The sequence below is a fragment of the Merops nubicus genome, unplaced genomic scaffold (genome assembly GCF_000691845.1).
Source record: "Merops nubicus isolate BGI_N331 unplaced genomic scaffold, ASM69184v1 scaffold8999, whole genome shotgun sequence".
NCBI classification, from domain to species: Eukaryota; Metazoa; Chordata; class Aves; order Coraciiformes; family Meropidae; genus Merops; species Merops nubicus.
Window position 1 is genome coordinate 4,883 of NW_008630130.1, and position 25,729 is coordinate 30,611.

At 52.0% G+C, this 25,729-nt stretch overlaps 1 protein-coding gene across 1 annotated transcript in view; it reads left to right on the plus strand.

The window, feature by feature from the left end:
- Positions 1-12,659: 12,659 nt before the first annotated feature.
- LOC103779533 (plexin-A2-like) overlaps positions 12,660-25,729 on the plus strand; it is a gene marked incomplete at its 3' end in the record, with an annotated part of 46,056 nt that continues 32,986 nt past the window's right edge. Inside the window, 3 exon segments of the mRNA XM_008947165.1 lie at positions 12,660-13,047; positions 13,050-13,831; positions 15,203-15,385. Coding sequence (XP_008945413.1) covers positions 12,660-13,047; positions 13,050-13,831; positions 15,203-15,385 — 1,353 coding nt within the window.

A 25,729-nucleotide genomic window follows, 5' to 3' on the forward strand; every position in this document is an offset into this window, starting at 1 on the left:
CAGCGCTGCCTAGGACCAGCCCCGAGCTTCCCCTGGGACCAGCCCTGCCCACTCTGCAGACAGAGCTCCATGCCAGGGGATGTGCTTGGTACCATCTCACTACTTGGCAGAGGAGATGGTTCTTTCAAGAACCAGGACCCCTGGGGAAATTTTGTTATCCAGCTGATGGGTTTTGGTCTTGGTTCCCTTCACCACATGCCTTTTTTCCCTGTCAGTTCCTTAAAATCATGGTGCAGATGAACAGCCCCATGGTGTGATGGACTACTGCCTGGCTGGGGATCTCGTGAAGCACAGGGGACGTGAGAGGCTCTCTGCTCTCCAGAGGTCCTGCCTACCCCAGCCATAGGGTTGATTGTGGGGAGAACCCAGAGCCTGTCCCCAGCACCGTGCAGTTTTTGGGCTCTGAGGGTCCATTGGAGGGCTCCTGCCCCAGGCAGACCCTGGCTCCCCAGAGCCAGCTGCTTGTTGTGCTTGGTGTGGCAGCAGCTCCCTGGGCAGGAACGTCCCTCGCAGCCTTTTCCTGCTCCGGCACCGCTTCCCCGCGTCGGAAAAGTGAAAGGTGACGTCTGAGTAAATATTACACTGACCTCTCACCTCTCCTCCTCCCGCTGCTGTGCTCAGCGGAGCACCGAGGAGGGGGCTCAGCAGGGGCTGGGTGCTGGAGCACCAGCCTGGCACCCTTGGGCTGGGGGCTGCCGGGGAAGGACAGTCTCCTGCCTGAGCACCGCCGGGGTGAGGGGGTGTTGGACCAGCCTTTGCTGGGGGTAGCTCTCCGGGAGGGTGCTGGTGCCTCGTGACACTGTAGCTGCATTCACAGCCCAACCATGGCCACCGGTGCTGGTGGGAGCAAGGGGAGGTGCTGGCTTAGGGTGGTGCTGCTCTAGCAGAAGCCTCTATGGAACAGTTACACCAGCAAAAACCCGTGTGAGTAGGGGGCTGTTCGGAGGAGCTGAGCACGGACCTGGCCTCTGCCTCTCCACGGGCAGGAGGGCTCACACCCCATGGGTGTGGGGCTCAGCAGTGGGGGTGCTGGGATATGTGGGGAGCCCTCAGCACACACAGGCACACCTTGCCCCCTTTTCCCAGTGGAGGGATGGATGGATCAGAGAGTCGTGGTCCCTGGAGGAGCCATTCCATGCACCCATTGGGCAAGGTTAAGGGACACAACCTATTTTGCCTTCAGCTCCTGGCTGGCTCTTGGCTGTGCTGGAAAACGAGCGGTTGTAGCTCCAGCAGGGCTCCAGGGCCACATTTCCCTGCTCGGTGGCCCCCGGGGACACAGGGAAGGTTTGGGGCAGTGCTGGCTGTGGCACACGTGCCAGGGAGGAAGCGGGTCCGTGGAGGCACCGGCACACCCTGACTCAGCGTGGAATGAGCTCCTCCTGTTATTTCCAGCCTGGCTGAGCCTGGGAACAAATTCCTTCCGGAGAGATTTGAGTCGTTTTCCTCCGCAGAGGTTTTGTGTCATCGGTGAGAGAGCTCGGGGCGACCCCTCGAGATGTGCTGGAGGGATCTGGGCATCGACGGAGAGACGGGCAGAAGTCTGGAGGAGTGCAGGGGATCTCCTCGGGGTCCATGGTAACACCCCTTTGGCTTGTTAACCTGGGAATGGGCTTCCAAAAAGTGAGTTTGAGCTCCAGGGTTTTGGGATTGATTATAATACTTGGAGGCTTTGGGTTCTTTTCATTTGTTTCCTAATTGCTGGGCTTTCAGAGTTTGCTTTGTTGAGGTTTTCTTTGCAGCCCAAAGTGGCTGTTTTCCCCCCAGAGAGGGGGCAGCTGAGGTTCTAGTTGCTGGCTGTTGGACAAGTAGGTGCTGTAGTGAATGTGTGTGTGTGTCAGTGGCAGGGTTAAAACCTCCCAAATCGTGTTACCAGAATGGGCCATTTCCACTCCTTTGAGACTCTCACAAAAGCAGCAGGGAGGGCAGCGGAGCGTGGCCGGCTGGTTGCTCACCCAGGTAGCCAAATGTGAGGAATCCACGAGTAGCCAGTGCGTGTGAAGAGCTTTGTTCCCCGTGGCTGGGTAGATTTATTGATGTCAGAGCAGAGAAATGGTAAGTTGGCTGCTTAACAGGGATGTTACAGTTCAACTCCATAAAACACACAGGCTGTCTCCTCTACTCATTCATTTGCCAAGTCCCCAAAAAGTCGCAGTGACAGGAGCAGAGGATGGAGCACTGCCCTCATGATCATATTTCCTGCCTTTGCTGGTTTATGTCACAGCCTGTAATGTTATTTAAACAACAAAAAAAAAGCCTGTGAATTTCCTTTTCATGTTTAATGGCAGTGCGAAGAGGTGGGGTGGGGAGGAAAGGGAGCGTGCCCCTCGGTTTCCGAACTGGCTGAATCATTCTTCTGCTGAACATTTGCTGTTTCACAGGTTTTTGATCTGTGCTGAAGCTAAAATGTGGGGGATCCTGGGTATCGAGAGGGTCTGAGCGTGGTTGGGTGTTGCAGCTCTGGCTGTGGTGCAGGAGCACAGCGAGGTCCCAGCAGCAAACCCCAGCTCAGAGTTTCACTGAGCTCCTGCTGGTTGTTTGGGGTGATTTGGAGGGTGGAGGGGTCTGAGGCTGCAGGCTGGGAGCATCTCAGGTACCCTGGGGTTTGGTGAGTGGCTGTAGGGATGCAGTAGACACCAGCTGTATGAAAATTCACAGGGGTGCAGGGGAGAGGCTGGTTTGTCAATGCCCATGGATACAGCCTGTGCTGCTGCAGGCCCCCAGTGTTTCTCCTGCTCTTTTCCTTCAGGTGTTGATGCTGAGGGTAAGGCACAGGTAAGAGCAGAGATGCCTGAATCCCTTCCTCTGTTCAGCCATTGACTCTGGAGATGCAGGGCAGCCAGGAAGACTGCTTGCTCTGGTCAGGCTGTGAGGTGAGGGCTGTTCTGTCCTCAGGAACTTTCTGAGTTGGTTTGTTGTGTATTTAGTGCTTTCTAGAGATGCTGCTTATGTACATATCAGGGAGGGGGAGGGAGGAAGCTCCTCTCAAAATCTGGAGTGAGCAAATTTGGAGTAAGAGCTTCTCCAAGTCCACCCTGGAAAGAGAAATGCTTCTGTGTTTGCCCTAAACCTTCTAAAAATTCTGCCCTTTCCCTCCTGCTCTGTATTTCCAAATCAATTTAACATTACAGGGGCCCCCTCTGTTGTGTTACAGAACCTGGAAGGGCCAGATAAAAACCATCCACAGTATGTAATCTGGCTGAGAGATGATGCAGCAGCAAAAGGTTCACCACAGGCTGTTTCTCCCCTGGTTGTGAAGTTGTCTCTGCAGTTCACAAGGAGTTAATTGCAGCGGTGGGGATGAGCCCTTCTCTGATCAGTGGACTGTGGTGTGTTTGGCTCTGCTGGCAGATGAGGAGCCTTAGTGAGCAGGAATTGTGTTAAAGGCCCATTTGGTGGTACACAGGTTTAGACTGTCTTTAAAATCTCATAGCAACCAAGGAGCACGGGCAAGCACTCCCGAGTTCACTGGAAGAAAGAGGCAGGAGCCCCTTTGCTTGTCCACTGGGGTATAATAAGGTGCTGGTACAAGTGCTTGTGTAACTCAGCTTTTCAAGGCATAAATTGTGTGACAGGGCAAATCTGTTCCATCGGTTCCACCAGATAAATTTTCTGACTTTGAGGTGGCCACAGCGTGTCTTGGGCTGAGCTGAGAAGTGCTAGAACAAATTCCTGGGAAGAAACAAAAGCAGAGGCTCTGCTGAGGACTGCCAAGGATGTTGTATAACTTGTTGGTGAATAAAAAAAAAAGCCCAGCCCAGGGTATTGGGCTTTTCCAACCAAAATGATTCTGTGATTGGGTCGCTGGGAGCCTTAACCTCAGGAGTGACAGGTTGGGTTGGAGGGACTTGGCAGATGGAGTTTTTAACTTCTGAGGGTGAATTCAGCAGTGTGGGGGCTTTAACCATTTACTTACGTGCAGACTTGTACAAAATGAGGTATGTCAATCCTGTTCTTGGTAGGAGATTTAATTTACTTTAAAGGTACGTCCTTCCTGGGTGCAAGTCCTGCTGGCCCAGGGCTTTGGGCAGCCCACCTTCCCCACCAGTGCCTGCTCTCACACTGCCTTCTACATGAGCTGCAAAGACCTATTGAAAACCAAACAATTTTGGCTTAATTACCTTCTCCTCCCAAGATTTAAGAAAAGAGTGTTTTCCCCACAAACAGTACAACTTTTAACATGAGAAAAAAGGAAAATATTGACTCGTTTGTTCATCCCTGACAATTCCTTTTATGTTCCCTGCACATTTCCATTGTAAACATGACACTTTGCCAGATATCTGCTTTAGCCATCTTGTCACTGGAGGCTACATAGCATTAATTTCCTTGTCATTTAGTTTTTCTCCTGTATGTGAGATCATTTGGCTAATGTAAGTCAGTTGAGCCTTTCTTCTGGCATCCAAAAAGACAAGGGAAGCAGCACTGAAGTGATCCTGGAAGATGCACTGGCTTTCTTCAGAGCTGCTGTGTGGAAACTCAAAAATTCAGGAGTTTCTTTTTGACCCAGCCTCCCAACCCTGTTGTTTCAGTGGAAGTTCTGCAGCTTTTGGGCCCTAGCTCAGATCACTGAGTTTTGCCTTTGTCCCCAACAGTCCTCATGAGATTGATAGAAACTTTTTGTGGATCTGGAAGGTCAATTTGTGGTTGTAAAGGAGACGCTTATAAAGTTGACCCAGCTGGAAGAATCCTCACAGCGTGCACTGGGGGTCCCACGGTGTGTTCTCAGCTGCTTTGTGCAGCAGACTCCACTGTGGCTGCAGCCTTCAAGTCCTGCACCAAATTCAGCTGCAGCTGCTCTCCCTTCTAGGTCCTCTGTGTGTTTTATGGAGTCATGGAAATGTCCTCATCAATTCTTAACCCGTCAGCCCCTCGGTGCTGGGTCTGGCTGGGGGTGATGGGCTGGCCCTGGTCTGTGTGGGTCATGAGTGCTGCTCCACACTTGGGCTTCTGCAGTGCCCCAGTGCTGCCCTGGGGGGTGGGAGCACTGCTGGGCTCAGATGGGCCTGGGAGAGACAGCTTCCACGGAGGAGTGCTGAGTTAAAGGGTGTGAGGTGCTCTCCAGGCAGGCAGCCTTGCTGCATTCCTGTGAAATATGGCCTTACAAGTCCTTGAAGGATTTATTGTTTTCCGGGCGCTGCTGGATCCAGTCCGATATGCTGGACATAGGAAGGAAATGACTCAGTTGCTCTACAGACAAGTGCAGCTTTGAAATTCAAAGAGGCAGGAGACAGCTGAGAGGCTCCAACTCATTCCCATCGGGACTCGGGTCCCCCGTGTCTGTTACCCTTTGTGCACGGCTCTCGGGGGCTGCAGGGGTGGGGAGGGGGCTGCCTCCAGCACGGGGGCTCCGAGGGCAGCAGGTGATGCTGGGGCTGCTGGAGGGGAGGGGGTCCTGGTGCCCCCTGAGGCCAGGCTGTGCTGGTGGGGCAGCTGCCAGGCTCTGAGCCAGCCTGACCACTGCAGTGGGTTGCTGCAGCACTCTCAGGTTTTCCAAGGCACGTTTCCCACCCGCAGTGGGGTGCAGAAGCTCAGGGACCCTTCTTGCAGATGGGCTGCATGGGGATTTTGGGTGCTCCAGCTCCCTCATCTCTCCTCTCACCCAGGCTGGCTGGAGCTGGCCCCACAGTCCCTGAGGTTTGCCCTCTGCTCTGAGCTGGACAGGGACTCGTGTAGCTAATGAGTTTTCAAGACAAGCTTTTGGAACCTCTTACCCATCAAGGTGTCCAGGCCCTCCTTAGCCATGTGCTGCAACTTCTGGCTGATGTCAGATGTGGACGTAAGCAGATGCTTTCTCCAGCCTATTATCAGCTTGGTTGGAGAGAGAGAAGTTTTTAAATGACAGAAAGATCCTTAGCAAAGAAACAAGAGTTAGTGTTAAAAATAAAGAAAACAAGACAGCTTGTTTCATCTAAACAGAAGGGTTATTAAACAGGCTTGAATTAATCAGTGATCTGCCAGAGCTGTGAAATTGAAAAGCAAGGCAGAGGAGCACGGAGCAGATGAGTGGGAAGAAGCCACTTTCTCAAGTAGACTTTGATGCCCAAATGCTGCAGGAGAGCAGGTGATGTTCAGCTGATGGTGGGACAGAGGTGAGATGGCCCCAGGCCCTGAGGCCCTTGGCTGGACCTCAGAAAGCAAAGCTGGGGGCACCTGGCTGCCAGCACCGGGAGCCCCACGGGCACTGATGTGTGAGACCTGCTGGGATCATGCCAGAAACCAGCCCCTGCTGTCCATGGAGCTCTGTGGTGGTCACTGCGTGTCCCTGGGCAGGGAATGAAGATGCTTTGTGTTTCCCAGGGTTCAGGTGCCTCCAAACACTTTCAAAGACTGCATCAAGCACCCCAGAGATGCACTTCAAAGGGCAGGCAACCCTGTAAAGAAGCCTGGGGAGGTCAAGGTTCTTCTGTCGCTGGTAAAGCTGGTGTTGATTGCAGTTTGTAGCACATACTTCCACTAAGCCAGGCCTGAGGAGGGCTGGTTAATGGTCCCTGAAGGGGTCTTCAGTGCCGTGTGGCTCTCTCCAGCATCAACCTGTCTGCTTCAGATTTGCAGTTAATTTAAGGGCTTTTCGGTTGTGTTCTCCCTTTCCAAATTCCTCTGGATCCCACGGTGGTACTAGGATGATAATTTCTTCCACTTCTGCAGTGGGAGTGCCAGTATCAGTTGAAACCTGGAGTGAAACAGTGAGCTGATGGTGCTGGCCGTGCACAGCACCTCTCCCTCTGAGCATCCCTCCACTTCTCATCCCAACAGCTCCTGCCCCCCCGACCCTCCCAGTGTGATGGGGAAGGGGCAGTGACGGGCAGCACGATGGCCTGTGGTTGTGTAGGTTGGACTTGGTGGTTGTTGCTCCTGATCTGAAAAGATAATCCCCTTCTGGAGTGGTATTAGAGCATCATCACCAGTAAGTGCCTCTGGAATGGGGAAACTGCCTGAATGTGCACACAGGCAGTGGCGTGCTCTTAATTTCAGTGCTGCTGGCTGAGTGAAATCTATAGCTGCACAGTTGGGGATTCAGCATCTCGGAAACTAATTTTAACAAATGTACAATTTCCTGGTTTACTTAGGTAACAGCACTGTGGCTACTGTGTAAATACATCTGGCTGCCGTAGGGAGTGCTGGGGATAACGAACACCTCTCGCTGTACAGGGCTGGCACAGCCAAAGGATTTCTGTTTCAGGATTTCTGTTTAATGGAGTGGCTGGGGACCCATTTAATTTGAAGCTGGGGTTCTTCACTTGCCTGTGGTGCACTTGGAGTGAGGCCAGGAGAAGCTGCTGCTTATTTTTCTCTTCCAGCTCGGTGGCCGCTCTCTGATCTTCCCTCGTGCTGCATTGTCACATTCCCCTGTAATAAACTGGAGCTGGATGTCACCCGGGGGGAGAGCTGGGCTGAGGCTCCAGAGAGAGAACTCCTGGCCTTGCCACTGGGACCTTTTGACTAGCCTTGGGCAAATCATTTAATCGTTTAATCTGCTTGCAGCTAAGGTCACCATCCGTTAAATTCTGTTTTGTTGGGAATAAAGTCCATGAACAATCAAACGATGTTCGGGTGCAGCAGTGAGGAGGGTGGATAAACCTCAGTCCATCAGGACTTGGGTAAGAAACTAGAAAAAGCACTTTCTGAAGAACATACTGAGCTACTTTGCCTGCAGGGGTTGTGGACTCAGTTTCTGGAGGTCTTTAAGGACAGCTTAGAGGAACATCCCTTGAATGGTGATTATAGCTGGTCCTTGCAGCAGGAGACTGGATTAGAGTATCACAACTTTCTGCCCACAAAGTTCTATAATTTAGTATTAGCCAAAGCCATTGACCTGTTCACACAGGTTTGAAACTGAGACTTCCCAAAACTTGAATAAACAAGCCAGGAAATTTAAATGTTAAGTTTTCCCTTTGTGTCCTACTTCAAGGCAACCAGGAAAATTCAGGCTCTGTTCTGCTTCATGCTCCAGTGCATGGTGTTGTCACCAGCCTTGGGCCTGTCCTCGTGGACTGTGTGGTGAATGAAGTCCTCTTTTCCCAGCATGTCTCCTGATCCCAGGTAATTTATCAGCTATTTGGCAGCAGGGTACCTGAGGCTCGATCGCTGCCAGCCGTGGTTGCTCGGGTAGCAGGTCTCAAGTATCAGCACAGGCAAAGGAAAAGGTGTCTAATTCCTGCCACCTTGGAGTCCTGGGTTGACTGTGGATTTTTCTGGATGTCTTGTGGGGTTGGTGGGTTAAATGTCTCCAGCACAGCTCGGGGTAAGCCAGTCCTGCTTGAGATTTGTCAGAGGAGCCATGGTGATGGTTTTGTCAGTGCTAAGGAGATGCTCCTGGCTGTGTCACAGGGATGTTTCAGCAGCCCTGGAGGTCAGAGGTGGCTGTGCCTATGTTTGCTTGTCACCACTGTGAGGGGAGAGTAGCTCTGCTCTGCTGAACTGTATCTGATCAAGGAGTTTATGAGCAGAGGTGCACCAGAGGACTAAACCAGCCCCTTACACATACTTTACTACAGTAGTTTATACCTGGAAACTCCCTTTTGAGTTTCCCATGGACTGAGCATCCAGGTGCGTCATGTATGTGAGGGCATTGTCCCCATTTCCCAGGTGGAATGGCTGGGGGGAGTAACACAACTGGTCCAGGAGCAGGGTGGGGTCAGAGCAGGGTGCTGTGCCACGCTCTCCAAAATGCACTTGCAAAGCTGGGGATGGGGCAGGTTTCTCCCTGGGATTTTCTGTTGCTCTTTACCCCAGACCTGTTGGGATGTGTGTGCTGGCGAGGGAGCTGGGGGGAGAAGTGGCTTATCCGGTATGTGCTGCACAAACAATATCTGAAGTCTGGACAACATGAGCAAATTTTGTGCATAATTCATGCGATCGTGTTTGTTATCAGGGAAATGCCTTTTCATGGCTGGGTTTCGTTCTTCCCCTCCTCTTCCTTGTCCCAGGGCTGGAGGAAGCAATAATCACAATACTGTATTTTGCCCTCTTAACTCTTTCTCAGAAAGCTGGCGAGCCTGTGAAATGCCATCCCTGTGAATAAGCAGCTCTGGGGAAGCAGGGCTGTTCAGTAACCTCTGCAGAAACCCCAGGCCTGATGCCAGGCACCCGGCTGGTGATTTACAGCTTGCCCTTATTGGTTTTAGAGTCAAAATATTCTAAAAGCAAACAAACAAAAAAGCAACCAAGGCAAAACAAAAGGTGGTAGGAGCCCTCCCTGTTGCTTTGTATTGCAGACCTGTAATTACTTCACATCAAGCTGCCAGTCACTTCAGTTGGTGTCAGACTCTGGAGGAAATGATGGAGCTGGTTGTTGTGTGTTCCCAGGGTTTAAAACAGTTTCTGCACCTTGGGCTTCCTCAGTGCTGCAGGGTGATGGGTGCTGAGGCTCCCAGCACCCTGCTCTGGGATGGCTGGGAAGATCCTCTGCCTGGGCTCAAAAATCTTCTGCTTGAGGCTGCTGAGGCTTCTCTTGCTGGAGAAAGACTAAGGTGGTGAGGGCAGGGAAGGGACTTGTGTGGGTGGGTGTGTGGGGGTCCTGGGTGAGCAGGATTCAGCAGCTTGGGGCTCATCTGGCTTTGGTGGCCTGGCTGAGGGGGCAGGACTGGGACCTGGACCTCTGATCCAGGCTGGCAACATCCCAGAGCTTAGAGATGCTTGGTTCAGACAGTTTGGCTCAGAGCTGTTCTCTAATTAAAACAAAACCCTCTTAATTATTGTAAGGTCTTCCTCAGTAGCTGACAAATGTGTCGTGAATATCACTTCTTCAAAGGGGATAAATCACTCCAGCAGCTGTAATGGTTGGAAAGGTTTCACAGGCAAAATCCCCAGTGGATTCCTGGAGGGATGCAGGCCCGGCACGTGTGCTCTGCCTAAGACCAAACCTTGCTCTCTTTTCCCTCATCCCAGTTGGCAGCTACGATATGGAGCCAATGCAGAGAGAAAGGGTCAGGCTGGTGCAAGGGGGAGTTTGTTCCAAATGGTTTGTTCTTGTATTTCAGTTTATATAGTGTAGCCTGCCCTCTCGGTGACCCTTTCAATAATTCTGGGGGGTTTCTGACAGGCGGGTGACCTGCAGGGAGGTCAGCCCCTGAGCCAGCCGCTCTCCCTGCGCCCGGCCTCGCAGCAATGAATCTGATTTGACTGCAGAAAGCAGCAAGGGCAGAATCCACCTCCAGCTTCCAAAGCTCTCACGGGCCCTTTGTCATCCCCGTCAGCTCGGTCCTTCCTCGGGAGGCTTTGTTCTGTGAGGCAGCTCCCCAAACCCATGCGGCCTTAGGAGGAGAACCATAGTGTGTTTTATTGCTCTGCTCCCCATTTGGGGGGTGGTTTGGGGACCCTGGTGGCCTCCAGCTGGGAATGATGGGGGGACAGCCTGGGAAAAGCTGATGGCACTGGGATGCTGTGAGCTGGGGCCGGGGTGAGGATGCTGGGGGTGGTGCAGATGCACTTGCTGTGTCTCAGGGTGCTGGGGCTGTAGGAGCTGCCTCCTCCAGAGGGGCTGGAGTGTCCCAGGAGAGCAGGACCTGACGGAATCCCTGAGGGCACAGCAGTGCTGGTGGGGGGCTGAGTATAAACCACTGCTCACGAGACCATCCCTAACCCAAAAGAAAGGCTGCTGAGGCAGCTGCCACGCTGGTGACATCAGGATTGTTCCTTTGGTCCGTGGTTTTCTACACAAGATCCTTTTTGGTGTTGCTTTAATTTGCTTTTTTCACTCTTTTTTTTTTTTTTTTCTTCTGTGTGTGGATAAAAACACTGCTAATGACAAACTGTGGTGCCCGTGAGTGAGTGACAGCTGAAATAAGAGAAATGACTAATCAGGCCTCCTGAAGCCCTGTCGCATGGAGATTAAATGAGCCCTTTTTTCTTCCCCCCCTCAATGAGAATCATGGGCATTTGAATAATAATATTATAGTCTCCATTAGGATGACAGTGGGGGAAAAAAATCGGCTCAGACCTGTGATTATTCCTTCAATCTAATAATTATTTAAATACCAGATAACTCCTTTCAGCCTAATTGAGGCCTTTCAGCTGCTTGGGTCTATATTGTGTCCCTGAATTTACTCTCTCTTTCACCTTGCGTTACTAACAGCTTCAGATTGCTTTTGAGGCTGTGTTTTAAACTCATTTCCAAAAAAAAAAAAAGAGGAAAACTTAATGGCTGGATAGTATTGAGGATCAGGGTTAAAATGGCCCATTCTGCTCTTTGCCTGGTGTTTAACTCCCCAGCTGTGCTGGGCCCTCCCCAGCCCCTCCGTGGGGCGTGCAGAGGGTTGGGGGTGGGTGGTATCTGCATCCCTGAGCACTGTCCCACAGGGTGACATGGAGCTGGGGATGGATCAGCATCCCCTGGCTCATTTGGGTGGCATGTCAGCTCAGGGTCGTGCTCTGTCATCTTCAAATAAAACCTGAAAGCACAAGAAGTTCTTCCTGGATGGTCTCTCTTGCCTTTGGCAGCACAAATACTCTGCTAAACCTTCTCTGGGAGGCTCTGTGTAGAAGTTGGGCTTCAGCTGAGAGCTCTGCAGCACACCAGCTCCAGACTGGCTCTGGCTTTGGGCTGTCAGTGAATGAAAACATTGCTGGAAAAGATCTAAACCTGCTGTGCTCTAAAAGGAGAGCTTCTGTTGTCCTATATGTGTATATAAAATATAATTATTTAGACGTATTAATTTCTAGCTTGCACTGTTCCATCACAAGGAGAGAAAAGAACAACTTTTTAAAAATCAGAAAGCTGCTGAGTAGGAGAACTGGTGTGTGCTGAGCTCTACAGCAGAGCCTGCCCTTCCCTGCAGGATCTTTCACGTTCTGGACATCCCTGGACCAGAACCCTCTGCCCCAGAAGCATCTCTTCTTCCCAGGAAATGAGAAACTGAGACAGGCTTTATTTTGGAGCTCCTGTGAGTGAGGGATGCTTCAGCCTTGGAGAAAAGCCCAGTTGTGCTGCCCAGGGCAGGGGCTGCTTTCTCTGTGTCCCTCAGTGCTGCAGCCACCACCTCCGTGGCCTCCCCAAGGCAGGGGGAGCTGGGTTGCCATGTCTGAGCACCTGGGGCATCGTGGTGCTCCAGGGGTTTTGTGTGTTGGTCCAGAGATGTTCTGCCACTGACATTGTGCATTGATCTGGGATGGAGGGGAGGTGCTGGTGGCTTTGGTGTATACATGCTCAATGAACTTGCCTGCATGAGACTTCTTCCTCAGGTTTCCAAATTAAATCTTAGAGGATTTAAAGGTAGAAAACACCTCTTATTTCCTCTGTTGTTTCCAGCAACATACCCTGCAGGAGACATCCTTTTAGCCAAGACCGCAGATTGATGGTTGGGTGTGTGAGCAGCAAGGCTTTGTCTTGGGCTGAGGCTGATTATCCCCCCCCATGGCTGAGCAGAGCACGTTATGTGCAGCGAAACCACATCACAAATTAACACGCAGAGGCTGAACCAAGTGGCAAAGCCTCGAGCCTGAACTGTTTACCAATAAGTTGGGAGACCTGCTTAATTCTTGTTGAGCTTAGAGACGTCCTCACTTTATCTCAAGGACTGTGTAATTAGAAAGCCTCACTTTGAGTTTTATCTGCAGGGCACACTGGGTCTAATCCTTTGCTCCGTGTTTCTGTTTGCTCCCCAGAACCATGTGAGGGACGCTGCTGGGGCTCAGGGAGCACGAGGTTGGCCTGTCCCAGGATGGATCAGAGGAAGAACTGGCCTCGGGTACCGGACTCCGATGGCTGGTCGGTGGCTCTGCTCTGTCTCTTCCTGGCGTCGCTCTCCCGGAACGTGTCCAGCAATGCCTTGTTCAGCACTTTCCACTCTGAGAACCGGGACTGGACGTTCAACCACCTGACTGTCCACCGAGGTACTGGAGCAGTCTACGTTGGGGCTATCAACAGGGTTTACAAGCTTTCGGGTAACCTGACCATTTTGGTGGCTCATAAAACTGGTCCCGAGGAGGACAATAAATCCTGCTACCCACCCCTCATCGTCCAGCCGTGCAGCGAGATCCTCACCCTCACCAACAACGTCAACAAGCTGCTGATCATCGACTACTCTGAGAACCGGCTGCTGGCTTGTGGGTCTGCAAGCTGCTGCGCCTGGACGACCTCTTCATCCTGGTGGAGCCCTCCCACAAGAAGGAGCACTACCTCTCCAGCGTCAACAAGACGGGCACGATGTACGGCGTGATCGTGCGCTCGGAGGGGGAGGATGGGAAGCTCTTCATCGGCACGGCGGTGGATGGGAAGCAGGATTATTTCCCCACCCTCTCCAGCCGCAAGCTGCCCCGGGACCCGGAGTCATCAGCCATGCTGGATTATGAACTCCACAGTGACTTTGTCTCATCCCTCATCAAAATCCCCTCAGACACCTTGGCCCTCGTGTCGCACTTTGACATCTTCTACATCTATGGTTTTGCCAGCGGCAACTTCGTCTATTTTTTGACTGTCCAGCCAGAGACTCCAGAGGGGGTCTCCATCAACTCTGCCAGCGACCTCTTCTACACCTCTCGCATCGTCCGGCTCTGCAAAGACGACCCCAAGTTCCACTCCTACGTCTCGCTGCCCTTCGGCTGCGTCAAGGGGGACACGGAGTACCGCCTCCTGCAAGCAGCCTACCTCTCCAAGCCAGGAGAGGTGCTGGCCAAGTCCCTCAACATCACGGCCCAGGAGGATGTCCTCTTTGCCATCTTCTCCAAGGGCCAGAAGCAGTACCACCAGCCGCCCGACGACTCCGCGCTCTGCGTCTTCCCCATCCGCACCATCAACGCTCAGATCAAGGACCGGCTGCAGTCCTGCTACCAGGGGGAGGGCAACCTGGAGCTCAACTGGCTGCTGGGGAAGGATGTGCAGTGCACCAAAGCGGTAAGGATGCTCCATTGGCCACCGTGGCCATCGAGGACTTTGGTATCGATGCTTGGCCCTGTGGCACACGAGCTTGCAGAATAGGATCCATCCTCCCGTGCCTCCGTTTTGCAGAACAGTCATATTAGTCCTTTCCCCCTTTAATCCATGTTCTTATCAGGCAGTTGGTGCTGACAGTGAAAGGAAGGGGTGGTATTAGGGCAGATAACTGTGTGCAGCTTGCTGGAAGTGTTTGCTGCTCCCAACGTGGGGCTCTGGAAGCTGGAGGAAGGCTCTTGTCCTTCCCCAGGCAGGAGGGTGGCAGCAACAAACTAACAAGATAAATACAAGGGAGAGTTGTGACTTTTGTATTTTTATTCAGCTGTTTTCTTTAATCTTGATTCGCATTCAGGTTGTTTCTGGGCTGACTGGGGAATCCCTGGGGCTTGCTTTTGCCAAGCGTGTGAAGTTTGGCTGCTGGGAAGAGATAAACATGGGTTAAATGAGATGAAAGCAGAGCGAAGAGAAGCTTGAGCGCTGGCTTGCACAGGGGAGAGTCATCCCATCACAGTGACAACTAGACGTGCCCGAGCATTTGGTAGTTAATGTCCCTTGTGGAAAAAGAGTGGATTGTAGTTGGTGTGATGGGGAGCGGCCACCCATGGCACCACCCCCCTGCCTGTGCCACGCAGGAATTCACTGGAGGCAGCTCAGCTGATATGGCTTAATCGTGCTGAGCTGGCAGCACTGGGTTTCCCCTTGCTCGTGGCAAGTGGTGCTCCAGGGAGAGCCCAGCGTCCGTGTTCCCTGTGTGGTAGAAGGGAAACTGAGGCACAGTGAGGTGGTTTGTGGGAGACCACGCAGCAAAGTGGTGGAAGAAGCACGAGTGCCTCTTCCTGTGAAGCACTTGGCTGTCCCATGTTGCCAGAGCCCGTTCCAGTGTGGCCACCACCCTTCCAGGGCAGCCAGGCTGGTGCTCTGCACCAGCCCCATGTGCCCGTGGGGAAGGTTTCTCTGCCCTGGAGCTGGGCTGTTGGTGCCAGAGGGAGGTGGCTGCTCTGGAGAGGGGTGAACAGCACTGTCCTCTCCTGTCATGGCATGGGATCAGCCATGCCCAGCTGTCCTCTGGTGACTGAGCCCAGCCCATCCTGCCCTGTGCATGGCAGTGCCAGCCTGCTGCCAGCTGCAGGGCTCACAGGGCCTTCGAGGGAAGCCTTTGCTGATGTGGGGGTGCTGAGCTCCTTTCTGCTTATACTACTCAGCACTGCTGCAAATTGGAGCTGGAGCTGGCAAGGGATGGTGGTGTGTTGGTGGCTCCCCCCCTGCTGTGGGTGCCTGGGGCTGACCTGGGCTCCCTTTCACTCACGGCTGCCCTGAACCTTCTCTTTGCAGCCAGTCCCCATCGATGACAATTTCTGTGGGCTTGACATCAACCAGCCCCTGGGAGGCTCCACACCAGTGGATGGGGTGATGCTCTACACCTCGAGCAGGGACAGGATGACTTCTGTTGCTTCCTATGTCTACAACGGCTACAGTGTGGTGTTCGTGGGGACCAAGACTGGCAAGCTGAAGAAGGTAAGCTGATTTCTGTGGCTTCAGAGAGCCAGGATCCATTTTTCATCTCCCTCAGGAGACTCTGATGCATGTAGCTGCTGCTGTGTCTTACAGATGTTTCCCAGTGTGAAACTGGGAGCCAGTCAGGAGCAGAACTCAGTGTCTGGCTTAGGGAGAGCCTTGCACTGGTGAGGCCAAGTTCATCCATCAGTGCTGTTGGTGCAGAGCAGTGTTGCTGCAGCTTCTTTTTAAGCAGAGAAGTGCCAAGCCCTGGGAGAGGTGCAGGGGAAAGTGCTGCAGCATGGTCCTGGAAAAGGCACCAAAGGGGGCCAGGCAGCTCCCACTGCTCTGCAACATCACAGCTCCAGAGCATCCCCTGGCATGGGCTGAGGGCACCTGCTGTGCTTCCAGCCAGCAGCTTCCTCCAGCAGCAGAGTAATAACAGGTCTCAGTATCATTTATCATTCAGTGAACTATGGTGTGTGTGTTTGTGGGACTGATGCAGAAATCACCAGAGCAATGATGGGCCAGTCAGACTGGAGAAGAGTGAGGAGCTGGCTTGTGATTTCCCAGTAGGAGTGAAGCTCAGCAAGCTGTATTCAAAGTCTGAGATCTTTCCTCCTTTTTGACACGCTGATAGAAGTCTTGCAACAGTTTTGAGTTGTTTCCTAGTAATTCCTCTGCAACTTGTGTAGAAGACTGTGAGTTAGAGACCTTTAGGTGACGGCAAAATTGCTGATGGTGGCAGGATGTTTGGTTATGGAGAGATAGGAATGGGTTAATTAGCTGCTTTTGGAAACCAAGCCTCAGGGCAAAGTCCTACTGCTTCTCCCTGCCTCACCTCCTGCTCTTCCCTCTGGCAGATGGATGATTGATTAGTCCTGGAAGATAACATTCCTCACCCTCTGCATCACAAAGGCTGGGGCTGGTTGCCCAGGGCAAAGAGATGCTCCTGCTGGTATCCTCCCCAGCCCAGGCCTGGAAGGCCTCCCATGAGTTTAGGGTTTTGAAGTCCAACTGGGATTTCCTCCCCTTCTGAGTCCTCTGAACTGGTGTTTAGTAAGTGGGGTGCAAAGGCTGGTCAGGCTCAGCCTTAACTCTGCTGTGGTCCTCACTAGTCCTCTCTCAGGAGTCCCATGTTGAAAATGGGTGTGGAAATGACCTTGGGGTGTGTAAGCAGAGGGGACCCCCATGCTTGTTTGTCTTTAGAGTTGGGTGGTGAAGTGTGATCCAGCTCCAGCAAAACCAGCCCTAGAGATGCTGCTCTGGAAAGCTGAGATTCTGCAAATGAGCCTGAAATATAAAAGACATCATAAAGTGAAGCTGCTAAATGCAGACCCTGCTTCCTCCTACCAGGGAAAGAGTTAACAAATGCAATCAACAGCAGGCTGCTAATTTTTTGTGTCCTTAAGCAGCAGGGAATTTCTTCCTCATCTATCCAGGAAGATACAAGGACGGGCAGATACTACACTTGAATGTCTGCATCATTTTAATTACATCAGTTCATTAATATTCATTCAGCACTGCACGAGTGCTGAGTAGTAGTAAATTAGGTGCCTCCCTGGTGCCTCTCGAGTGTCAGTGGGGCAATTCTGAGCGTGGGGGAGAGTGGGCTCGTGGGCAGAGCCCCTCTGCTGCCTGCCTACCCCCTGCCGTGGCACAGGGGAGCAGGGGGATGTGTCTGGCTGCGTGGGTGGAGAGATGCCCTCAGCATGTTGCCAGTGCTCCTGCCAGCCAGCTGGGAGCCAGCCCTGCAGCCTGGCACTGGCTGTTGGCAGGGCTGGGGCGGGACAGGGGAGGTGCCTTGTTTAGAGGCAGTTGCAGCAAACAGCTTGTGCCTGCTCACTCCAGGCACTGACTGTCCCACCCCATGAGTTATGTAGCGTTACAGAAGCAGCAGCCTCTCCAGCAGGGTGTAATTCCTTGGGCTGCTCTCCACTGCACACCTCCCTTCCTGATGCAGAGTTCATCTTTGTGCCCATCCCCTTCCCTGTCCGGAGGGGGGGCTGGGGAATCCTCCACCTGTGGTAACCAGGCACTAGGAACACGGGTTCCTATCTTGAGTGAATTCCTCCCGGGGGTTCACTGCAGCCAGTCCTTCCTGGCATCTGCCTGGCAGCCTCCTGGGCACAGAGCAGAGCTGTCTGCAGCTGATGGGACCCGTGGATGGCTCCACTTCTCCTGAGCTGGACCCATCACTGTCCCATCCTCTGCTGCACGGGTGCCGTGCTCTATCTCGTGGTTCTGTCAGCACCTTTAGGAGATCTTCCCTCGTTGGACGTGGGGGATTATCTCTTACATGGCCTAAGAGAGGCCACGTGAGGCAGAGGAAGCAGCTTGGTGGGGCTCTGGGGACTCGGGCTGCCTGGGAGGTGTTGCAGAGCTGGTGGGAAGTTAACAGGTTGTCTCCAGTTTTTGTGCATGTTCCAAGACCAGGCACGTCTCAAAGTCAGCGAGTGCTCAGGACTGTAAAGATTCCATATCTCTTCTTCCCCACATGTGAAATGAGGTTGGTAAAAATGTACGTGGCTCTGTAGGTGCAGAGATTGAGATAAAGGATTTATCTCCTCCAGCTCACCACCTTGCATATCTGCCTACACAATTAATGTCTGAAAGCCACATCACTCCTATTCCCTCTCCCACAGACCTAGATTTATTTTGGAAATGAGCTGGTGGCTCAGTCTGGGGTTTCAAAGACAAGACTTTTGTGTAGCTAGAGGAGGGAAGTCAGAGAACCAGCTCTGAAATCTTTCAAATTTGTCTGTGCTTCCCCAGAGAGAATTCATTACTGAAGGGGCTGCGTTATCTCACTGATGTCCTTCTTCCCATCAGCTGCTCACTGAACTGCCTCGTGCCACCACCCCTGGGAGGGTGACTGTGGCTGCTTCGGCCTCTCTCCTCTGGAGGAGCTTAGTGCTGAAGGTCCCAGCTGGCCCCACCTGCACTCTGCTCTACAGCCTGTCATGTCTAGCTCTGGTTTCTTGGGCTTCTCCATTTCCTGGGCACATTCACAGCCCCTTTCTACTCCCTTCAGCAGCCAGTGCTGGCCAAGGTGCAGAGAAGAGGATTTCTGTCTGCCCTGGAGCAGCGTGGAGCCCCGTGGCAGGGCTGGCAGCTTGCCTGGCTGAGCTGGAAGCTCCTGTTCGGGCTCTGGCTGGTGTGGGCAGCGTGGGCAGGTCACCCGTGTTGCCCATCTCTGAGTGACGTGGCCTTGCCAGCCCAGAGGGGCACTGGCAGCAGGGCTGCTGGCAAATCAGTCCATAGCATCAGATAAGTCAGTTGATGATGAACTCGGCATCTTTCCTGCAGGGAACTAGAGCATTAGCTGGGTGCAGGGTTTCAGTCTGGGGTGCAGGGGGTGCTCGGACCTGCTCTGGCTGCCCTGGGCTGCTCAGCAGCTCCTCGTGCTGCTGGTGATCCAGGCTCATGCTCTATATGTCCTCGTAGCTGTTGGAGGGAGCAGGGTGAATCCATGGATCTGTTCTCCATTAAAGCCCAGTGCTGGAGGAGGAATTTTCTTCCATAGCACTGGCTCTCATGGGGTGAGCCTCAGGCAGGGGGACTTGTGGGGCTTTCAGTGCATGTCCTACATGAACCAGAGCACTCCTGCCTGCTCCCCACCAGGACACTGGTTTTGAGAACTACTCTTCCTCAGCACTTTTCCCAAAGTGGGTGAAAAGCAAATGGCTGGTGATGAGAAGAGTTTCTTTCCTGGCAGAGTGGTGAGGCACTAGAACAGGCTGCCCGGGGAGGTGGTGGGGTCACCATCCCTGGAGGGGTTCAAAAAACATGTGGATGTGGCACCTGGGGACATGACTTAATGGTCATGGGAGTGTTGGGTGATGGTTGGACTTGATGACCTCAGAGGTCTCTTCCAACCTTAATGATTCCACGGTGCCATGACCTTTCAGATAAACATGAGTGCGTGGGGTGCAGCTCTCCCTGCAGCTTGGGGATCCAGCTCTCCTTCCAAAGCATCTCAGCCTCATGGCTGGAGGAGCAAGGAGGAAAGGGATCCTGTTAGAGACATAATGGTTCAGGATTGTGGATTCCTGCAATAAAAAGAAATTTTTCATGAAGCGAAATTAAAGAAGACATTAATGTAACAGTTAATAGCAACTAACTGCTGAGGGGAGATGTGTCAGCTTGCTTGTTCTGTTTATGGGCTTCGTACAATTCCATCAATATTGATGTGTGATGCCTTTGATTTTGACACTAATCATTGCTATGAATTAAATTTGCAGCCATATAATTAGGACTGCTATTAATAGGGCCTCAAGCTAAGCAGTGCTGTGCTGGTTGTCTCTTTCCTGATGGAAAACAGGATCCACAGAACCCAGCTGATGTGTTTTGCTCGGTAGGTGCTGGGACTGATGTGAAAATTATCCTTGCAGTATTTAGAGGAGCTCCTCTCAAAGGCAGATGTGTGGGAAGGGTCTGACTTGGAGGTTTCCCAAGAATTGTACCAGAGCTGCCCTAAAACTTCTTAGTAGTTTGCTGCTCTTCTCTTACAACATATAGACCTAGTGGGAGAGAGGAGGGTTGCAGGAAGGAAGGTCTAACCCTCACTTTGAAGGGCTGCTGTTGGAAGCCTTGTTTTCCATTTCATCTCCCCTTGCTCATGCAAATCTTTCCATTTCTTTGCCCTGCCTGCTGCTGTTTCAGCTCTCTCTGTCCCTCTGCATGCCTGGTTTCATCTCAGCAGGCTGAGCACAGTGGCTGGGATAGCAGAGTGGCTCACCACTAAAAATCAATCTTGTATTTCATCCCGAGAGGTCTGTTTCTTATTAGATCTAATAAATCAGTGAAGTGCCCTTCATTCAGCTTGTCAATGGAGGACGTTGTTTGTGATCAAGAATAAATAAATGTCTCTTCTGTGTCTGACAGGGCCCTGTCTGTGTATTATTCCACTGCCACGCTGTTTCTGCCTGCTGGAGAAGTTCCTGCAGCCTCCCCATCCCTTGCCTGTTTCCATGGGCTGGCCAGGCTGCTGGGTGGCACCTGGCAGGGAGCCAGGCTGGGTTATTTCGGATGCCCTGAGGTGCAGGGTAGTGTGTGCAGCACACCTCACACCCAGTCCTGCTGGGTAACCGGGTGCCAGGCACTGCTCTGCACTCCAGTAACACCCTGTCCCAGCACCCGTGCCTTGGATCAGTCCTGGTCTGCACGGTCAGCTGGGAGAGCTGCTGGGATCTGCCTGGAGAAGTGCTACAGAGAATTACCTAGTCCTGTAAGGAGTTTTCCTGATTGGAAACCTGTGTACCTCTTGGGTGCCTGAATGCACCGTGTGTCATCTCTGTCCTGGCTTTCAAGGGAGACAAACCTCCTGTTTGCAAGGGACGGTGATAAGTGGTTGGATGACTCAGGCAGGGGAGAGGTGAGTTTTAAGTGTGCTGTTACGTCTTGGTATGTGGTAGTTTTATTCAGCTTGGCTGATTCAATTTGTTCCATTAGTGGGAATAAAACAGGCCTTTCACAAGGAAATATACGTCCAAACCTGTCCTTATCTGACTTCATTCACTGGATGGTTATCTCATCCTTTTAATTGATCCTTAATTATCGCCCCCACACGCCTTCTGCAGCGCTTCAGGAAAAAAGTCAGTTGCATGAGTGTGTGGAGGAGCCAAGAGGACATCAGGCTGTTACTGAACAGATGAAAATCACCCCTTTGCAGGTGCCTTCCAAAGGAGGTGCCTGGGTTTGGCCCCAGGTTGTAGGGTCGGGTGCTTTGCTGACTCTGGGATCAATCCATCACCCTGGGAGCACAGAGGTGTGAGGTGGCAGATGATTCTTGCTTGTTGTTTAATTTAGAGGTCTGAGAAACTGGTTCTTGCCCTAGAATGTGTAATAAGGGGGTATCTGTTTGGTGCTGCATTGCTGGTGACTTGCTCTGATGTGGTCAGAGAAGCTGGGATACTTTTCCTCCCTAAACAAGGATTTTCCAGCCTCAGACAGCATTTCCTTTTGCTTCCATCTGTGAGAAAGGGTGCTGTCAAAGTGTGACCCCAGAAATGTCCCCAGAATGCCTGATGGTCCCTTACATTTGTTATTATTAGGAGCTAGATGTTGGAGTTGTACTTATTAATTGGAATTTGTGCAAGGGAATGTGGAAAGTGCTCAAAGCTAAAGGAGAGCACTGATGTGCACTGATGTTTCAGGGCTGGAGAAGGGGCAGAGCTGCCAGGTCCCTCTGGACTCTGGTTTTGAGCAGTCAGGAATGGCCCTACCACCTCTTCGGGGCAAGAAATTGGCCTCTTCTTCCACCAGCATTACTTCTCTCTACTTCTGTTATCTGTTGCCTAGCAGAGAAAGTAAAATGAGGAGAAAAGCAAAGTTGAGATGTATTTTTATAGCTGCTGGAGAGCTAAGGGGCAGGTGCTTGGGAAATACTGTGTGAAATGGAGCCAGGTGGGCTCAGAGGCTGCTGGAATCCATTTCTTGGCTCACGAGGTGCTGGTGGCTCTGGTTCCTGCTCTGGTTCCTGCTCTGGTTCTTGCTCTGGTTCAGGCACCTTGAAAAATCAGCTCAGAATTTTTGAGTGCAACAATTCCATCTCGTTCCTTTCCAAACAAAGTGGAGTTGGTGAAGGTTGCAGGTGGCTGGACAGGCTTATGCATGTGAAAACCAGCCTGCCTCTGAGATCATCAAATCACAGGATGGTTTGGGTTGGAAGGGACCTTTAAAGCTCATCCAGCCCAACCTACCTGCACTGAGCAGGGACATCTGCAACCAGAGCAGGTTGCTCAGAGCCCCGGCCAACCTCACCTGGGATGGTTCCAGGGATGAGGCATCGACCATGAATTTGGGCAACCTGTGTTGGAATAAAGCTCAGAGCAGCACTTGTGGTGGTAAAGGGAGCTCTGAGGTCTGTCAGTCCATGTACTTTGGGACTAGTTGCCAAAGTAACTGCTGGGAAATAGTTACCAAGAAGGCTGTTTTTTTCCCTTGTGCACCATATAAGTTTTTTATCATATTAAGAAGATAATGAATCCTTACACCTTTTATAAGAAGAGGTATTGTCTCCTTTATGAGCGTGAAGTGAGGCAGAAGTTATTCCTCCTCCGTTTTGTGCTAGGAGCAGAGCTGTGCTTTCATCTCCTTCAATAATGCATTTCTTCTCGGTGAAAAAGATCAGGAAATACCAAACTATTTTGTGAATTCCTGTTAGCTTCTCTGACTATCTGCTGCTTTCCTCTGGGTGTAAATCTGAAGGAGTTGCTGTGTTCTGGGTGCTGGGGGTAGGGCAGTGTTAGACTCCTGCCTTTCTGCTTGAGTCAAGAAGTTCATGCTTTCTTTACTATATATATATTTTTCTGCAGGCTTTTAAAATCCTCAGAGGTCAAAATAACATGGGTTTGGGTCCATTTGTAAGATCTTAAATCCCTGGGTGGCAAGAAACACTGTGAGAAGCCCATGCTATGTTGCTTCTATAAATACCTCCTTGAGGCCAAAAAAAAGTGAATGTGGAAAACACAAATGTGCCTGGAGAGATGGAGGAATCCACGGGCAGAGTCCTGCAGGCTGGCACGGCCCCTGAGCTGCTGCTGCTGCAAAAAGGTTGGGATCTGGGGACAATCAGGGGGTGAAACACCGTTCAAAGGCAGCACCGCCGGGGCTGTGGTGGGGCTTTGGTAGGGCTCTCCCTTCTGCATCTGAGTGGTGCTGCCTTTACTGTCCCCTCAGTCCCACAATCAAGTTTACTACCCATTGTTACAGTGGCTCTTTGCTGCTGGACAAGGCAACAGCAGCATTCGTGGGGCTGTAAAATGCTGCATGGCTGGTGGAGGCAAATCCATCCCTTGAAGCCTGCCCGATCTTTCTGGGCACGGCGGCAGGCGTGGGCTGGATGTGGCCAGTCTCTCTGTTGGCATCAGTCCATCCCTGCTCTGATGCACAGGTCCCCACCTCCCCTGGCCTTTTCTGACCCTCTCCTCCTCGCTGCCATCTCCCAGCCCTTCTGGGAGCTCTTTGCAGGCAGCCCAGCCTGAGCAGGGAAGGAGGGCGATGGACCCCTGCCCGTGGTGGGCAGCTCCTGGAGCTGGGGGGTGCACAGCCCAGGGGAACTGTGCACCCAGGGTGTTCCTGGGGTCTGTGGAGGGGCCACCAGCTTTCCTGGCTGTGACTTGGATAAAAAGGACGGCAAAACACGGAGTGTGAATGTGATTGCTGCATATTGCCAGCAACGGGAGCAGCTCCTGGCTCCTCTCGAGCTGCCTGCCTTGCATGCACATGGTCTGAGGGTCTCATGCATTCAGTCTTCCCATGCATTTAGGTTTTGGTTGTGGGTTTTTTTTCCCCCACTGTCTGTTTGTGATCATTGATGAGGTGTCTCAAAGAGGCAGCATCCACCAGCCTGTCCCTCAGCCACGGACCCTGCCTCCTCCTGGTTGTCTCTTCTCTCTTGGTTACATGGCTTTGCATCAAATAGGTACAGGGAGATGAAAGTGATGTGCATTTACAATGAATGTACACATCATACAGCCCAGCTACTATACAGTGGGGGATTTTATTTTATTTTATTTTTTGTGGTAAGCTGCTAAATTATTTATTGTGTGCTGGGCTTTAATCTCATAAACCTGCCTGCAGGCCTTACACAAACCAGCCTGAGCATCCTCTAAAGCTGCAAGTGGGCAGCACAGAGCCTGCCGGGGCTGCGGGTGGTAATTGCTCGTCTTGCCTCGGCCCCTTCCTCCCCCTCATCAGCTCATTAAAAGCAGGGGGCTGGAGTTGGCCATTGCCACTAACAGCGAGTGATTTGCATTTGCTGCTTGGAGAGGGTGCCAGTCCTGACCTCCCCCTTAGTACACGAGTCAGTCCCTTGAGCTGCACAAAGTAAAGAGAAGAGGGTGAGGAAGAGGGGCAGGGTTAAAACAAGGTCTTTCAAACAAACAGGGCTGTGCCTCCAGCAGGGAGCTCTCCCCTTGCCGGGCAGCTGGGAGCCTCCAACGCCTGCAACCTCCCTGCTCTCCACTAACATTTGCCTGGCTAATGTGATGTTTGCTTTTGCTAGTCATCCTGCAGCCAGTGGCTTATTAGTGGAAAAACAGAGCATCCTTCAGCCTGCTTTCAGTTCTCAGTTTCTTTGATGCTTTTTGCCCGATGCTCTTAAAGCTTCTTGCTCTGGGAGACTTTGTACCACAAATGCAAGTGAGCACGCAGGAGCGAAGGGGCTGTCCTGGTCTTACTTAGATCAGGGAATGACTGAGTTGGAATAAAACCAGAGTCCCCTCCTCCCACCTTCTTTCTTTTGACTCTCAGCCCAGTTGCACCTCTGGAGTGTATTTGGGCTAAATCATTCTGCAGAGCTTTGATGCCAAAGGACAGCAGGCTGACCCCCTCTGGTTTCCTTTCACGCTTTCTTTGTGCCTTTCACGCTTGGAACTTGTTCTTGTTATTGAGAAATAAATAATTGGAATACTCTGGAAGGTGCAGGTTGAGGGACAGGTATGGAGGAAGAGAGACTGAGGTGTTTGAAGGCTGGCAGGCTGCTTTCTGCCTGCAGCTTTCCCACCAGGAAAGGGGATAATATTACTTTCTAACTTTCTGACCTTTTACCACGGTTTTCCCAGTGCCAGCACCCCACTGGTGTTTCACTGATGATGCTGTTCCTCTGAGGAGCTGTGTCCTGGAGCTTGCACTTGTTAATTAGAAGCTAAAGTGGAAATTCCCCCTGCTTGTTTCAGCCCAGCTGCCCTGAGAGCTGGCTTCATGTTCCCAGCCTCTTTCCACTGAACTAGAGGGACATCAAGGGACAACAGACGTCGTCTCTCATTTCCCTGCAGCTTGTTAAACTCACTGAGTGGGATGCTGCTGTGTGGGGAAGGGTCTGAGGGTCCTGAGCTCCTTCTCTTACTCTAGGAAGCCGTTTAGGGTCATGGCTGAGGAATTCCCAGCTATAAACTCTGAAGACTTAATTTTGGACTTGTTCTCAGCAGTTTGGACTGGATTTAGCCTTCCCTGCAAGAGTGAAGTGCTGACCTTTAGAAAGGGATGAGGCTTAAATGACTGGTCAGAGAGGAAGGTGTCCACCTACCCCAGAAAAGCTGCATTCAGTACTGGTAGCTGAGAGAGGAATCGGATTCTCTGTGTCTGGGGAAACCCTGTTGCCACTGGTGGGGTTTGGGTGAGGTTGGGCTGATAGCAGCAGCTCCAGAGTCTGGATTGCCATGGAAATGCAGCAGCAACGGCTGCAGAACCTGTGCAGACACAGGGCAAGCAGCACAAAATGCCTGTTATGGGGTGGAGAACAGCAGCTCAATATTTGCTTGAGAAAACAAACAAGCTTAATGTTTTTCAAGTGTGCTGCATCGGGACTGGGGTTGTTAAGAAGCCTGTGATCAGAGGCACCAGGCAGCCCAGGTTCAG